General features: G+C 42.7%; 1 protein-coding gene across 3 annotated transcripts in view; it reads left to right on the forward strand.

The window, feature by feature from the left end:
- Nucleotides 1-16,498, forward strand: part of fgfrl1a (fibroblast growth factor receptor like 1a) — a 357,680-nt gene that overhangs the window by 134,977 nt on the left and 206,205 nt on the right. For all 3 annotated transcript variants that reach the window (XM_068029362.1, XM_068029372.1, XM_068029353.1), the window contains exon 3: nt 7,783-8,055. In XM_068029362.1, coding sequence (XP_067885463.1) covers nt 7,783-8,055 — 273 coding nt within the window. The remainder of the gene's footprint in view (nt 1-7,782; nt 8,056-16,498) is intronic.

The following is a 16,498-nucleotide window of genomic DNA, read 5'->3' on the forward strand; positions in this document are numbered from 1 at the left end:
CCCCCACCACCTCCAACACCCAGTTGCCACTAGGAGGTCATCTCCAGGTAGCTAAACAGGTCTCTCCACCACCTGGAGACTGACTGGAAAATCCCAGTTGACCTCCTTTAATTGGCCTCAAGTATCCCTTTATTAGCCATGTCAGCTACCCGCTGTGTGAAGACGGGTAGCCCTGTGCAACCCGCCCTCCCCATCCAGCCTCCACAAAAATAGCTCTGGGGGCAGGATGGAGCTGCGGAACCAGCACGCTGGCACCCACCCGCCACCGACGTCAATCTCAGTGCGGCCTTTAAATCAAGCCCCTGGTCTCTGTATTAGAAAAAGGATTTCGGGACACTGGAGAAGGTGCAAACAGGGTTTATTTGAATGATACCTGAATTGAGAGTTTATACCTATCAGAAAAGGCTGAACATGCTGGGGCTTTTTTCTATAGAAAAGAAAAGACTGAGGGGTAACCTGCCAAATGTCTTTACGATTATGAAGGAGTTTGACAGGCTAGCCATAACGTTGATGTTTCCACTTGTGGGTAGTCCAAAAGTAGCAGCCATAAATACAAGACAGTCATCAATAAGTCCAATTGGGAATTCAGGAAGAACTTCTTTACCCAGAGATGACTTGATTGAAACATATAAGATCCTGAGTGGTCCTAACAGGGTGGTTGTGGAAAGGATGTTTCCCCTTGTGGGAGAATCTAGAACTAGGGGTCACTGTTTAAAAATAAGGGGTCGCCCATTTAAGACAGAGATGAGGAGAAATGTTTGCTCTCAGAGGGTCGTGAGTCTTTGGAATTCTCTTCCTCAAAAGGTGATGGAAGCAGAGTCTTTGAATATTTTTGAGGCAGAGGTAGATAGATTCTTGATAAGCAAAGGGGGTGGAAGGTTATTGGAGGTAGGTGGAAATGTGGAGTAATCAGTTCAACCATGAATTTATTGAATGGTGGAACAGGCTCAAAGGGCCGAGTGGCCTACTCCTTCTCCTAATTCGTATGTTTGTATGTATGTTCGTATTGTGTTACTTGCTACCACAAGGAATAGTTGAGGTGAATACCAAAGATTCATTTGGGCCAAATAACCATTTACTGTTTTGTACATTTTATATAATTCTATGTAATAGGGACAAAAAATGGAGGGATCCCTCTTTTCCTTTAAGAACCTTCTTAAAACCAAACACTTTGACCTGCTTTTTGTCACCCTTTCCTAATATCTTGAGCTTGATGTCCATTTTTGTGTGATTCCACTTCTGTGGGATTTTCTTTCTACACTGCAGGTGCTATATAAAGGCAGGTGATGTTGTACTATAATGAATCTCACTCTATACTTGGAAAGATGCCTTATATTTCAAGCTGATTCTTCATTTTGACGTTCCACCACCAACATAAGATCTTAAGAGCCGATTCGCACACAGTCGAGTTCTGCTTTGTGTTGTGGATTTGAATTTACTGGAGCTGAGTTAAGCCTAACATGAAACATTGAATTATCCAGTAGCAGCCAACGCCAATAAATGGTAATGTTAATGAATTAAATAATTTTGATTAAGAGGAGTAGACTGCAGTCAACGAAGAGTAGAGACTAACATTGTATTAGGCTGGGCTGGATTCAAACCCGTGTTCCTGTAGTGAAAGGCCAAATGTGCTAAGTCACTGCTACCCAGTTACACGCTCCAAGCCTTAATGTCTGCTGCTGTTTTTGATAAAAAGCAAACTGCCTTCAGTGTATATGTGAATTTTTGGCTTACAATATGATTTGGCACTTTTAAATGTACCTCTCTTGCACGCACCAATATTCAAAGCAAACAGAAATGCCGAGAGGGCTTTTGTGACTTGGAACTGCCATCTCTTTTACACTCTCAATTATGAATATTATATTTCTTTGTACGAAGAGGTGATGGAATGTTTATTTCCCAAATTAAAGCGTTGCAATATTTTTCTTTATTTTAAAATTCGGGAGTAGAGAATGTTTATTTCCCAAATTAAAACGTTGCAATATTTTTCTTTATTTTAAAATTCGGGAGTAGCCAACAATTAGAAGAGGGCAAGGGTGGAGGGCAGGGGGAGGGAACGTGTTGGCGAGGCGTGCTGGCGAGATGGAGTTTATTACAAGAGCTGCAGTTGGCTACGGGGTGTAAATGCTCATCCAGATGGCTTGAATCAATGAAACTGTAGAGGGATAATTATGTTGCCCGGAGGTCTGCACTTATTCATCTCGTCCAATATTTCATAAAGCACTGTCAAACAAGTCGAATGTAATCATTCCTGGATGTGGGCATGTTAACAAACACAGCTCATAACATGTGTCCTTTTGAAGTGGCTGTTGGTGACTCTTGAATTCTAGGCGTCCATTCATTCAGATTAATTCCTCTGCTGCTTTCATAATGATAACTCCAACATGGAGCAAGAAGCTGTTCTGCAGCTGGTGTATCTGATACGTTATGCAGCAGCATCTGGGAACCTGCATTCTTTATATTTGCAACTTTCGTTGTTTTACACTCAAAAACGGATCATTCCCAAGCCATTCATCCTTGCTCTTGAAACTTTTAGCCAGTCACAGAATACGGCGTTGTACTGAAATTTAGGATTCGGCCACCAACTGCGTTACATGACATCAAAAGTTTATGTAAACTTCCATTTTGTGAAGCATGCATTATGGGCAAGATTATTTTTATTAATGCAATTTGCGGTGTCTGTTGTTCCGAGACTATACCTTCCTGCAGAGCAGCAAAGAACACCAGTTTCCAAGCACGTAAAATTCTAGCTTCAGCACAGAACACTGACAGAGGAGACTGTACTAATCATAGAATGATACTGCAGAGATCATTTGGCTCCATCATGCCTGTCTCAGCTCTTTGAAAAAGCTATCCAATTAGCCCCACTCCCCTGCTCTTTACTCATAGCCCAGCAAATTTTCTCCCTTCAAGTATTTATCCAATTCCCGTTTGAAAAAGTTATTACTGAATCTGGTTTCCACCAACTTTTCAGGCAGTGCATTCAAGATAACCCTGTTTTCAGAAGCAGCACCTTGTGATATATGATAAACCTGCTGTGGGAACATTGTCACGGATTGGGTTGGAGCACATCATCTCTGGCAAAGGACCTGGTTGGCTAAATACTTGTCTTGAGCGTTAGCAAAAAGCGGGCATTATTGGATGCCAGTTTTAGCCCCATCTGATATTCAATACAATTGACCAAAATGGAACTGAATATTGAGCAGGACGTAAAACAGGCGACTGTTATGACACTGTCCCGTTTTGAGCTATCACCCAGGAAGAATTTCCACCCGCATCCTGTGTTGGCAAGTGTTTTGTTTCAAGTCGTTTACTGATTGATGCATGCAGCTTGTCACATGTAATCTGCTTTTGCAAGTGACTTGTTGCACTCAGGGTTTTCTCTGCATGCCATTTGTTGCATTTCATTGTTGAATACAGTTGATGAGAAGCATAATCTCAGAATTTTGGAATTAGCAAAGCATGACAAAAATGCACTGCTCACTACTGAAAGTACTAAATTAGGACAGAGACATGTAGACCATAGAGACATAGGAACAGGAGCTGTCCATTCACTCCATCTAGCCTGTACCGCCATTCAATTGGTTCATGGCTGATCTGTAACTTAACTCCATTGCCTGCCTTGGTTTCGTAACCCTTAATACCCTTTCACCCTTAAAACCCTTTCACTTAGCCTTGTTCTCAGCAGAAATAGAAAATGCTGAGAAAGAATGTTTTCCATGTATTTCACATGCTAAAAGCAAGATTAAGGTAGATTCATTATCATTGATACTGTGGTGACATGTGGCATATTGCAGTGGTGTTTTACTATATGATTCATTGATATTCTACCACATAACTTTTACTGTAGTGATATTCTGTGATTCATACTATAGTGATTTTGTACTGTGATTAATACTTCGATGATACGTGTAGGGCATATTTTTTATCCACAAGATATACAGTACTTCTAGCAATAAATAGACCCAGATTTTGCAGTTGTAATGATGGTGAAACTGTCAGCATGTTATCACTGCGAGACTAACAACAACTTCTGGCATTCACACATGCGCAGTTAAATATGGAAATCCAGAAATTGCTGTCAGTGATTCCCTGCTACTCCACAGGATGCGCTGCTGAAGTCCCTACAGATGGAAATCTATACCATAGGTGGACAGTTAGGATCAGCCTCATGGTGTTTCCCTGCACTTCCTTCATACCTTGAAATATATTTTCCCCTTATGTTTTGCAAACCAATACTGCACATAGTACTCAAGATGCAGTTTGGAGCAATACACTGTATAACTTTATTTTCCAACTTATACTCATTTTCAGATCTATTCCTTTCAATCTGCAAACTTTTGTTCCATGGTGATTTGACAGATTAATTATGAAATCTATTATCACGTCCAAATTCCTTTCTGTTTTTCCTTTAGCTATTTCTACATCCATAATAGCATACCTGTGACATCCAGTTTTTCTACCTAGATGTAGCACTTGATTAAATATTTATTTGTATTTAGTTTCATCTGCCAATATTTGCCTATTTACAGATTTTATCTAATTATTAAAGCGAATTGGGGCCCCAGCACCAAACACTGATGCATTCCACATGCTGCATGTTACAGGAGAATAACATTGGCTGGATTTCACAGTCAGTGGTGAAGCGATCTCTGTGTATGGATTTCCCCTCTCCTTACTACTTTAAAAAATGTCTTAATATTGGAATAAAATGGCCCAGATTAAAAATTTACGATAAGAGTTTCTTAATACAAACGGTTATCCACATTTGGAATGGTGTGGTAGTGAGGCAAGAATCTTAAACTCAGGATCCAATTCGATGATGTTACTGGGGATCATAGATTTTAATACAGCTCATATGATATTCCTCTGTTGACCATTGTAACACAGCAGTTAAACTTTTTTTATATTGAATGGGTTAACGCCTATGTTAAAATAGTAGACAGTTTGTCGTGAGAAAGCATTGTGTGCTCATTCCTTAATGTTTACAACAGTTATTGCTAGGTTTAGATTCCATTTACCTGAAATGCTGCACGATTACGACCATCCTATGTTACCATGTATTGTAAGTGAACTTACAAGGTCAAGGAATAAAGTGCAAAGTTACAGTGTCAAAAGGGGTGATTGCATGATTCAACGATCATGGGCAGGGCATCTTTGGATACCATAGCCTTCATACCTGTAACTTCTTGAGTTGTACTCACAGCAAGTACAGCACCCCCCCCCCCCCCCCCACCCCCCACCCCCCTGAAAGCACCAGATTCCAGAATTACTCTGCCTCCAACCCGATGAAGATTTATTTATTTTTATTTATTTATTTAGAGATACAGCACTGAAACAGGCCCTTCGGCCCACCGAGTCTGTGCCGACCATTAACCACCCATTTATACTAATCCGACACTAATCCCATATTCCCTACCTACACTAGGGGCAATTTACAATGGCCAATTTACCTCTCACCTGCAAGTTTTTTTAGATTTAGATTTAGAGATACAGCACTGAAACAGGCCCTTCGGCCCACCGAGTCTGTGCCGACCATTAACCACCCATTTATACTAATCCGACACTAATCCCATATTCCTATCACATCCTAATCTGTCCCTATATTTCCCTACCACCTACCTATACTAGTGACAATTTATAATGGCCAATTTACCTATCAACCTGCAAGTCTTTTGGCTGTGGGAGGAAACCGGAGCACCCGGAGGAAACCCACGCAGACACAGGGAGAACTTGCAAACTCCACACAGGCAGGACCCAGAATTGAACCCGGGTCGCTGGAGCTGTGAGGCTGCGGTGCTAACCACTGCACCACTGTGCCACCCAGTCTTTGGCCGTGGGAGGAAACGGAGCACCTGGCGAAAACCCACGCGGTCACAGGGAGAACTTGCAAACTCCACACAGGCAGTACCCAGAATTGAACCCAGGTCCCTGGAGCTGTGAGGTTGCGGTGTTAACCACTGAGCCACTGTGCCGCCCAATTGTTTTTTTAAAAAGTGTTTTCGATATGACATGTGATCAGTATGGCGTAGTGCTGAATTATCCAGAAAAGGAAGGTCTCAGGTTTGATCTCCAGTCTGTGCTGAGTTAACTACATTAAGGGGCACTACAGTTAGCCTCTGCTTGGTAATGTGGGCAGAAAATTGCTGAAGGTGGTATATAATTTGTTCTTGGGATGTGCACAACAATGGCATGGCTGTACTTGTTGTCCTTTTCCCTGAAAAAGGTGCCTATGTGTATGTTGGTTAAAGAAGGATTGGATTTTTGTTTTTATTCATTCATGGAACGTGGGCATTGCTGGCTAAAACGGCATTTATTGCCCATCCCTAATTGCCCTTGAGAAGGTGGTGGTGGGTCGCCTTCTTGAACCGCTGCAGTCCGCGTAGGGTAGGTACACCCACAGTACTGTGAGGAAGGGAGTTCCAGGATTTTGACCTAGCGACAGTGAAGGAATGGCGATATAGTTCCAAGTTAGGATGGTGTGTGGCTAGGAGGGGAACTTGCAGGTGGTGATGTTCCCATGCAACTGCTACCCTTGTCCTTCTAGGTGATAGAGGTCATGGGTTTGGAAGGAGCCTTGGTACGTTGCTGCAGTGCATCTTGTAGATGGTACATACTGCTGCCACTGTGCATCGGTGGTGGAAGGAGTGAATGTTTGTAGATGGGGTGCCAATCTAGCGGGCTGCTTTGTCCTGGATGGTGTCGAGCTTCTTGAGTGTCGTTGGAGCTGCACCCATCCAGGCAAGTGGAGAGTATTTCATCACACTCCTGACTTGTGCCTTGTAGATGGTGGACCGACTTTGAGGAGTCAGGAGGTGAGTTACTCGCTGCAGGATTCATAGCCTCTGACTTGCTCTTGTAGCCACGGTATTTATATGGCTACTCCAGTTCAGGTTCAAATTACATAGAATTGCATATAAATTACTACATGGAAACAGGTCAGCCATATTAATGTTTATCTTCCACACAACCAGTAGCCCTAATCTCATGTGCCCACCTGTTCCAACATCCCATTGCTCCCTTTTCCTTCAACCACCTATCCAATCTATTTTTAAATGCTAACTTGGTCTTTGCTCCAATCATTAACTCTGGTAGTGCAATCCACAGTCTTACAACCCTCTGTGTTTCTCCTGCTGTCTGTCCCAAATCGTTTACATTTAATCTATACTGCTCATTCCAGATCACTCAACCACTTGGAACAGTCCATTTCTGTCTAATCTGCCCCATCCAATTGTACTTTTGAACACATCTTTTAAGTCATTACTTCATCTTCTTGGTTTGGATGAAAACGCTCTTACACTGATGTAGATTTATGCCGTATGAGATATATATGCAAATTTCCATATGTGGCTATCACACTTCAGGTGCCATCCTCCAAAGCCATACTCCAAACTGTCAAAAGTATTTAAAAAAGGTTATCATTTCAAACTGATTTCTTCTGACCTTGAGTTAAACACTGACCAATTGGCACTTGCCAATCAGCAGGCTACCCTCACCACCAGCAATTAATCTCTAACCTCAGGATGTACCTGATTATAACGATGTGGCCCCAAAATGAACGGGCTAGCTTAAACACGCCTGGACTTTAGCATCAGAATAATACTTTAAGCGTTACATTTTCTAATGGCCCTCTCATGATAAAATATATCACCTCACTTGCCATATGCAATGCCATGGGAGATATGCTAGTGTCCTTAAGTGTGTTAAACTGTAAAATGCAACTCAAAACAAGTCAATCTCTCTTTGGCCACTAAACCAACTGCTCTTTTCCTTGATCCTTAGGTCCACCACAGATTTCTGCAAGAGTGATCAACCGACAGACAGTGAGGTTAGGTCGAACGATCAAGCTGCCATGCCCAGTAGAGGGTGACCCGCCACCACTGACTATGTGGACAAAAGATGGCCGCACCATTCACAGTGGCTGGACACGATTCCGGGTCCTCCGCCAGGGTCTGAAAATCAAGGAAGTAGAAGCTGAAGATGCTGGGACATACATCTGCAAGGCTACTAATGGCTTTGGCAGCATTAATCTCAACTACACCCTCATCGTAATTAGTAAGTACTGAGTAAGACAGGAAGCTGCTTTATTTTTTGTTCCGCTCCATCTAATTCAGGTGTCCTCTGAGCTCCATTAAGCAGGATTGATGCATTTCTTTTCCATCTGCCTATTCCATACAGGCCAGTTAAACTAAGCTCCATTATCCTGGGCTTTGTGGTTGATAGTTTCACAGATGCTAGTTAAAGACAGTGTGGGTTCCATTTATCACTGAGCATTGGGAGAACTGTCTGCCTTAAAGTCAGGTTTTGCTATTTGGCATAAAATGGACATTCTTCATTCAGGACTCAAAAACCCATGTACGAGTTAGACCAATAAACCTATACAAAATGCACCGTTCTGCATCATTGAGTTACCATTTCCTTTAGTGTGAGAAGGAATGGTTGCAAATTGGTTAGTAAATAAAGCAGTTATGCCCTAGATTAATAAGCTATCATATTTTCTGTTTTATGCTGCTGTTTTTTTTGTGATTGTGCTGTTTCAAGTCAAGCTACTCGGAAACCCACATAAGAAGTCTTCATTTTCCCACCAAGGAGTGCACATTGTGTCCCCTATGGGACACACCCCACATGCAAAGGGCAAGGTTTGTACTGCTGGAGTTTAACCAGCTAAAGCTCCAGGCTACCAGTCCAGAGTACAATTAAGCTTCCTTCTGTTGGTCCAGATAGGATCATCTTACCTGTTAGGCCATTGGCTTGCTTTGCCTGTTCGTCCAATAGTTTCTACCTGCCATGACAGATATAAACAGATCACACTTGGAGCCTGATAGACATGTAGTTAGTTTACCAAGAGTATGTATGGCCCTTCAGGATTCTGATTGGAGCAGGATTTCCAGAGCACATATAAAAAACAAAAACAGCTGATAATATTTATAATTCCCCCAGTTTTAACGCTGTCGACTCTATAGTCCCTACATAGATTTTTTGAAGCTACATGACAAAGCACATGATCTAAAATTTATTATAAAAACAAGAAATGCTGGAACCACTCAGCAGGTCTGGCAGCATCTGTGGAAAGAGAAGCAGAGTTAACGTTTCGGGTCAGTGACCCTTCATCGGAAGGGTTCCGATGAAGGGTCACTGACCCGAAACGTTAACTCTGCTTCTCTTTCCACAGATGCTGCCAGACCTGCTGAGTGGTTCCAGCATTTCTTGTTTTTATTTCAGATTTCCAGCATCTGCAGTATTTTGCTTTTAATCTAAAATTTATTGCCTTCTGTCAGAAGGATCCAACTTTTCACCTTCAGGAAAGTTGCTCTGTGCACCTGTGTAGTTCACAGTTAGCTTTCTGCTGTCGGTCACAGAACTGGTCCAAAGTTATAGCAATGGGTCAACTCAAACCAGGGACAAGTTTTCCTAAGCTTGTCCTCTGAGGAATCCCAATCACCAAGTGCAAAGGCCAGGAAAAAGAAGATTTTACATTATCTTGAAAATTCTGGGGCTTTTCAGGTTGAGGGGGGGGGGGGGGAGTGGTGGTGGGTGGTGGTGTATAATTGTATAGAGTCTTGGTGAGACCACACCTGGAGTATTGTGTACAATTTTGATCTCCTTATCTAAGGAAGTATATACTTTCCATTGAGGGGGTGCAACGGAGGTTCACCAGACTAATCCCTGGGATGGCGGGATTGTCTTATGAGGAGAAATTGAGGAAACTGGGCCTATATTCTCTAGAGTTTCAAAGAATGAGAGGTGATTGCATTGAAACTTACAATATTCTTAAAGGTGTAGAGAGGATGTTTCCCCTTCCCCTGGCCGGGGGTGGGGGTGGGGGGAGGGGGGTGGGGAGTCTAGAACCATAGTCTCAGAATAAGGGGCAGGCCATTTAAGACTGAGATGAGGAAGAATTTCTTAATTCATAGGGTGGTAAATCTGTGGAATTCTCTACCCCAGAGGGCTGTGGAAGCTCAATCATTGAGCATGTTCAAGACAGAAATCAAATAGATATTTGGATACTAATGACATCAAGGGATATGGGGATAGTGGGGAAAAATGGCATTAGGTAGATGATCAGTCATGATCTAACTGAATGGTGGAGCAGGCTCAATGTGCTGAATAGCCTACTCCTGCTCCTATGTTCCTATGTATAAAGCAGCTGTGTTTGTGACTCCAGTAAGAACAGACCCTGGCGTTAGGTAAATGAAGTAGGGGGAGGTATTCATGGATCTTCTGTCTCAATTCCCTTTTCTTCTATTGGCTAGGTTCCTATATTATCAGGCTCCCATTAATGATACTGTGGGGCCTAATGCCTGTGACCCCTACATAAAGAAGAAGTTGTTTTTTAAACCTGAAGAGTTTGGTTGCTGTTCCTCAAAAGCAGCCACAAGACCCTGAGACACCAGCCAGGCCTGCAGCCATCCCATTTTACTCTCCGTCTTTCTGGCACTTGGCCCTGTGAGGAGGGTAGGCCTGTACCTGAGGTTCCCCTAGGCTACGTTGACAGACACCAAAATTAACTGCAGCTTGACCTGGGCCGGTACAGCACACGTAGGGTGTGCTGAGCCTGTCCTGGTACCAGGCTAAATGGCGAGCCATGAAAAACAGCCACAGGACTTCCTGAAATTGACCTCTACTATGGAAACTTGAACGTTTCCATAGCAAATAGCTTTTTTTTAAATCAAAAATGCCTCATTAATACTTACCTGTGATCTTGGAAGGAAACACTGAAACTAAAGAGGATATTTTTGATAGCTCTTTTGAGATGCAACAACAAAGGAGCATAATTGCCTCATTGGAAAGTCACAGGTGAATCTTTCCCATTGTATTTGAGAATAAGCAGTGCACTGATATTATAATCTGTGTTGCAAAAAATGTCCTTGGATCACAAAAGGTGTTGCTGGGTTGCTTGCTTTAAACCCCATGATGAAGCACCAATAACAAAAATGGTGCTGCACTCTTCCGGATCTGCCATGGGGAAAATGACCAGCTTTTCTCCTTTGGTTTTTGTAGAAAGCTGAGCTGCATCATAGTTGAAAAAGGTGATTTTTTTTTTAAATCAAGCAGCTGCTCGTGTGTGCCAGTTGGAGGAGCTCACGGTAAACAATGCATCCTGTGTAATGTCAGGAACCCAGAGGTTAGTGGGCAACACTCATGTTGGAATGGGAAGTCACATTTCATTATTGTACCTGAAATATTAGTAAATGGAAAATGATTTGTAACAGCCGAATTTGTGCTTTAATCCCTCAATTAAAGGAGAAGCTCATGGTTGGCAAAAATGTTAAACCATTTTTCAAAAGCCGGGAGCTCTTAGGATATTTTGCTTCAAATCCTGCTGATAAACTGGTCTGTTTGGATTACTTAAAGTGGCTAACATCCATGTCAGCCACAACCTTCGTGTATAAGATTTACTACTTAATTTCTCCGAGATTGCCGAGATTACAGTCGATTCCCACCAACCACACCACCAACAAATTTTAATAAGGCTTCTAGAACTGCTGATCTAAGTGACTTACTCTTCTCTGTTTAAATCATCCCTTGAGGATATGCTACCTGCAACCTTTGAGTTGTTGGTATTTGTCCCTCCTAAGTGGTTTGTTAACATGTGTGAAGTTTTGTTACTGACCTGGCCTGGAAAAGTCTGATTTCTTTTCTAGTTCAACTTTATTTTACTTACTGCTTGGTAATTGAGGCCAAATCCTTCCAGGTCAGAGTTCTTCTCAGGGAATATTTATAATTTCAAAATGCAGCTTAATCTCCAGAGCCTGAGGAACCACAGAAGGAATGACTTCTAACCTTTAAACATGGTGGTCTTGTATTTCCAGCAAGCACCATTTACTCATCTTTTACATGTCACACTGCACGCCCATTTCGAAACCACAATGTTATAGGGCCAGTTTACAATTATATTGAACTAAAACATTTCCCAAACGTTTATTTACTTAATTTATTTTGTTAATTTATTTAATCTATCTCACATATATATCAATGGTTGTTGAGAAAGTTCATCGAGTTGACTTTTTAGGCATTTTGTAACAAATGCCATTTGGATATGTCAAAGAACTTGATAGCTGTTGAATTTGTTCTTTGTGTTGGGAATGTTGGAGAAGCTGTCTGTAGATCTTCTAACCAGTTCATGAAGCCCCGCTCAGTTTAAATAAGTAAGATACTAGTAGCAGTCTTTTTCCAATCCATAATATTCTCCCAATTTTCTCCCCCACTTAAACCATTCATTCATTTTGGGGTATCTGCAGGTGCTGTTAGCTCCTTGGGGCCTTGTCCAAGTGGTTGTCCTACAGGTGAGATGGCAGGTATCACAAGCCAGATCCTGCTGTACTCCAGTATTCATGCTCACTTTGACATAAACGCACTTTTTTAAGTGTTATAACTGAGTAGCAATCAACAACAATGTTCCTATTGCTAGTGAACATGGAGGTTGGCATTAAAAGCTGTGAAAAACCAAGACTGGGGGCAGTGTTGCTGCAATTCCAATCCCGAAATTGTCTGAAGCCATTATTGCATCAGATGTTTTTCAGGCATCCTTGGAACACTGGGCATAAACCTGAGAAATTGGTCATTTTCCCACTGTTTTCTGGATGGAAAATGGGTGCAATAATAACCCGTTTCTACCCCACAGACAGCTACAGCTCGGAATAAGCCACAATACAGAACCTTGCTCTATCGCCCATTATGTCTGTGTTGGTGGCTAAGTTCTCTACTGGAAACATGACTGGAGTTATTATATCTCCTCGGTAGGTGAACATGATTGTGAGCATTACAACTGCGATATGTGGTGTACTGTAATCCTGCCAAAGACAGAGGCCCAAGTAGGGGCAAAGAATTAAGAGAACACTCAAAACTGCCAATACCAGCTGCCCCCAGGACCTTGTTTATATGCCAAGAAGCAGCTTCCCGTTCCTAATCAAATCAGACAGGATCATACTGGATGGCGGAACAGGCTTGAGGAATTGAATGGCCTATTCTTGTTCCTATCTAATGGAGACACAGAGCTTGCAAAGGCTGACAGTGCCCAGGGAGGTGGTGAGTCACTTCTACCTCCTTCTGAACAACAGGCTGCTGGGACAATCTTCAATCAGCCCTGCCCTCCGTATGGCAGTAATGGTAATGGCATTTCATAGTTTCTATGGCATCACAGCAGTGAGCTGCTATTCAGTTTGCAGAGCCACGAAATAGGGGACAAGTAAATGGGAAGAGGTGAGGGACTCAGGTGGAAAAGGTAGTATAAATAATAGTTTTAAAACAAACAAAAGGAAACGAGCAGATTAATAGTTAGAAATTACACTTTAGGCACTACAAGTAAAGGGAAAACTAAAAGATGTAAAGTAATTAAGGAGAGAGAAATAAAAAATATGTGAGTAAGACATTAGAGCAGAAGGACGGGTTAGTGTGTGTGGCCCAAATAAACATTCTTTATACAAATACATGGAGTCCAAAGAACAAGTCAAATGAATTACAGTTGCAAATTTAGCTTAGGTGTGATATGGTAGCCATTACTGAAAATGGTTGAAAGACAGTCATGACCGGAATCGAAATATACCAGGTTATAAGGTCTACAGGAAAGATAGGAAAAATAGGAGAGAGAGATGAGAGGCCTTAGTGATTAAGAATGAAATTGCTTTAATTATGATTGGTAAGCAGGTAGTGGAGACTTTATGAGTAGAATTAAGAAATAGAAAAGGATTTAAAACTATAGTGGGAATTGCATATAAGCCCCCTGCTGGTAGTTATGAAGTAGTAGAATATATAAATGCAGAGAGTAGACAAGCATGTAGCAAAAGCAGAGTGATTTTATTGGAGGATTTGACGTTAACTTTCATATAGATTGGCATAAGCAGACTAGCGCATCTCAGAAAGGTAGTGAATTTGTTAAGTGTGTTTAGGATGGTTTTCTGCAACAATATGTCCTAGAACCAACAAGCAGACAAATGATATTAGATTTAGTAATGAGTAATGAGCCAGATTTAGTTAACAGCCTAACGGTGCATTAACATTGATCTAATAGCAAACATAATATGATTGAGCTCAATGTAGTGTTTGAAAGGGAGAAATACGAAACTACTACTAAGGGCTGGATTTTGTGCCCATGGCAGGACTCCCAGCACTGGTCTGAAATGACGGGGGGCCGAAATGGCAGCCAGCTGGAGCCACCCCGGAACAATTCTACGGCACCTCCAAGAGATGCTGGCCAGTCACAGGGCTGGCAGCTAGGCAGTATTGGCAGTGCCACTGGGAACGGTGGCCACTGCCAGTATTGCAGCAGCCTTGGACCCAGGCCCAGCACTGGATCCAAGGTAAGTGAGGCAGGTCTCCTGGGCAAATTCGGAAGGCCCCGGTGAGTGGGATGGGCATTAATTGCAGGGGGAAGGGGGATCAGGGAGTTGCTGTTTTTCCCAGCGGGGGCCCTCCATGGGCCACAGATTGCCCACGGAAGAGTGCTCCTTCACCATGCCCACGGAATTTACCTCATTTTACTGGATGACCTCCCACGTGGCGGAGGCTACCCTGTGCCACTGGTTAAATCCTAGCAGCGGCAGTAAGAGGCCCTTAAGTGCCTGTTAATAGTCCAATCAAGGGCCTCAATTAGCTTCTGAGATGGAAGGTTATCGTTGGCCTATCCTGCCCCGGACAAAATTGCGTTGCAATGAGGAAGCCAATGGGCCCTTGGCTCCCCCAACTCCCATCACAATTCTATGCCCCCACCCCACCCACCGCCTCTGAACCCATCTCAGGGGCACCCATAAAATTCAGCCCTAAGATTCTAGATTTAGGTAAAGCCGACATCAATGGAATGAGCAGATTCTGTTCACTCTGCTGGGCATATCTGTTAATGGGTAAAACACAGAAGATCAGTGGGAGATGTTAAAAAAAAAATCAAATGTGCTACAGAACCAGTTTATTATCTTAAAGGAGATAACTTGTGAATGGCCTGCATAGTAACTGCTGTGTTGCTGCACATCCATGCACGTGCACAGCTTAGAGAGAACATTGGTCAGGCTGAATGTGTGGACACCCCCAGTATGCAAACTCCAAGTGTCACGACGTGTTGAGGTTCTATCTGTCCCCAGTAATGTCCCCAGCACCAAGATATAGCTTGGCTGGTGGTGAGAAGAGCCCTCCCTGTCAGATCCTTCCTGCACGCCCGGAGTCTCACACCCTCTGCACAATGCCCTTGAGGTGGCTGTGGTGGGGAAGAGACGGTTGCCCACCTCTTTCTGGAATGTGTCTTTGCAAAGCAGGTGTGGAAAGAGATGCAGTGGTTTTTGTTGAGGTTCATCCCCAGCAGCTCTGTAACACGGGGGTCTGTGCTCTACGGGCTGTTCTCAGGGACCACACTGAGACAAACATCAACTGCTGCTGGACGACTATCAATTCGGTGAAAGACGCCCTTTGGTCTACCCGAAACATGCTGGTCTTCCAGCGCAAAGAGTTGTCCACGACCGAATGTTGCGGACTGGCACATTCCAAGGTCCAGGACTACGTGCTGAGGGACGCACTAAAGCTTGGGGCAGCCCTGGCAAAGGCTCAATGGAAAAAGACCACTGTGTAAGGTCCCCCCCACCAAGCTGAACTGAGGGGCTGGATCCATGGAAAACCCCTCGAACTGTAGCCAGAAAATATTTATTTTACTGTAAAATGTACATGGTACGTAAAATGAAATGAAAGGGTTGTGAGGCAACTCACTCCTTTATTGAAGGAAAATTATCTCTTTTGCACTTTTTGTTTTGTTTGACTTTGTGCTTTTTGGAACTGTTTTGTAATTTTTTTGTTACAAATTTTTTATGAATAAAGTATATTTTGGAAATAAAAAAACATGGTCAGGCTGAACGTGGGCACCTTGAAAACTGATAGCCGTACTATTACCCTCATAAAAAACTGCTAGCGAAAGGTGAAGCTCATGGAATTTGAAGGCAACTTATTAACCTGTTTAGGAAATTGGCTAAGTGGCAGGAGACAGAGAGTATGGATAATGGGGAGGTAACCTAATTGCTAGGATGTGCGGAGTGGAAGATGGTGTCAAAGTCGTAGTGAAAGAGGAGGTAGTTGAGACACTGGATGGGCTAAAAATTGATAAAGAGGAGGCACTAGAAAGGCTGGCTGTACTTAAAGTAGCTAAGTCATTAGGATCGGATGGGATGCATCTGAGGATACGGAGGGGACTAAAGGTGGAAATTGCACAGGCACTGGCCATAATCTTCCAATCCTCCTGAGATACAGGGGTGGTGTCAGAGTTCTGGAGAAATGTTACACCCTTCTTCAAAAAAGGTTAGAAGGATAAACCCAGCAACTACAGGCCAGTCAGTTAAACCTCGATGATGGAAAAGCTTTTAGAAACGATAATCCAGGATAAATTTAACAGTCACTTGGACAAGTGTGAATTAGTTAAGGAAAGCCAGTATAGATTTATTAAAGACAAATCATGTTGAATTAACTTGATTGAGATTTTCGATTAGGTAACAGAGGGTTGATGAAGGTATTGCAGTGGACTTCC

This window comes from Heterodontus francisci, chromosome 1 (genome assembly GCF_036365525.1).
Source record: "Heterodontus francisci isolate sHetFra1 chromosome 1, sHetFra1.hap1, whole genome shotgun sequence".
Taxonomy (NCBI): domain Eukaryota; kingdom Metazoa; phylum Chordata; class Chondrichthyes; order Heterodontiformes; family Heterodontidae; genus Heterodontus; species Heterodontus francisci.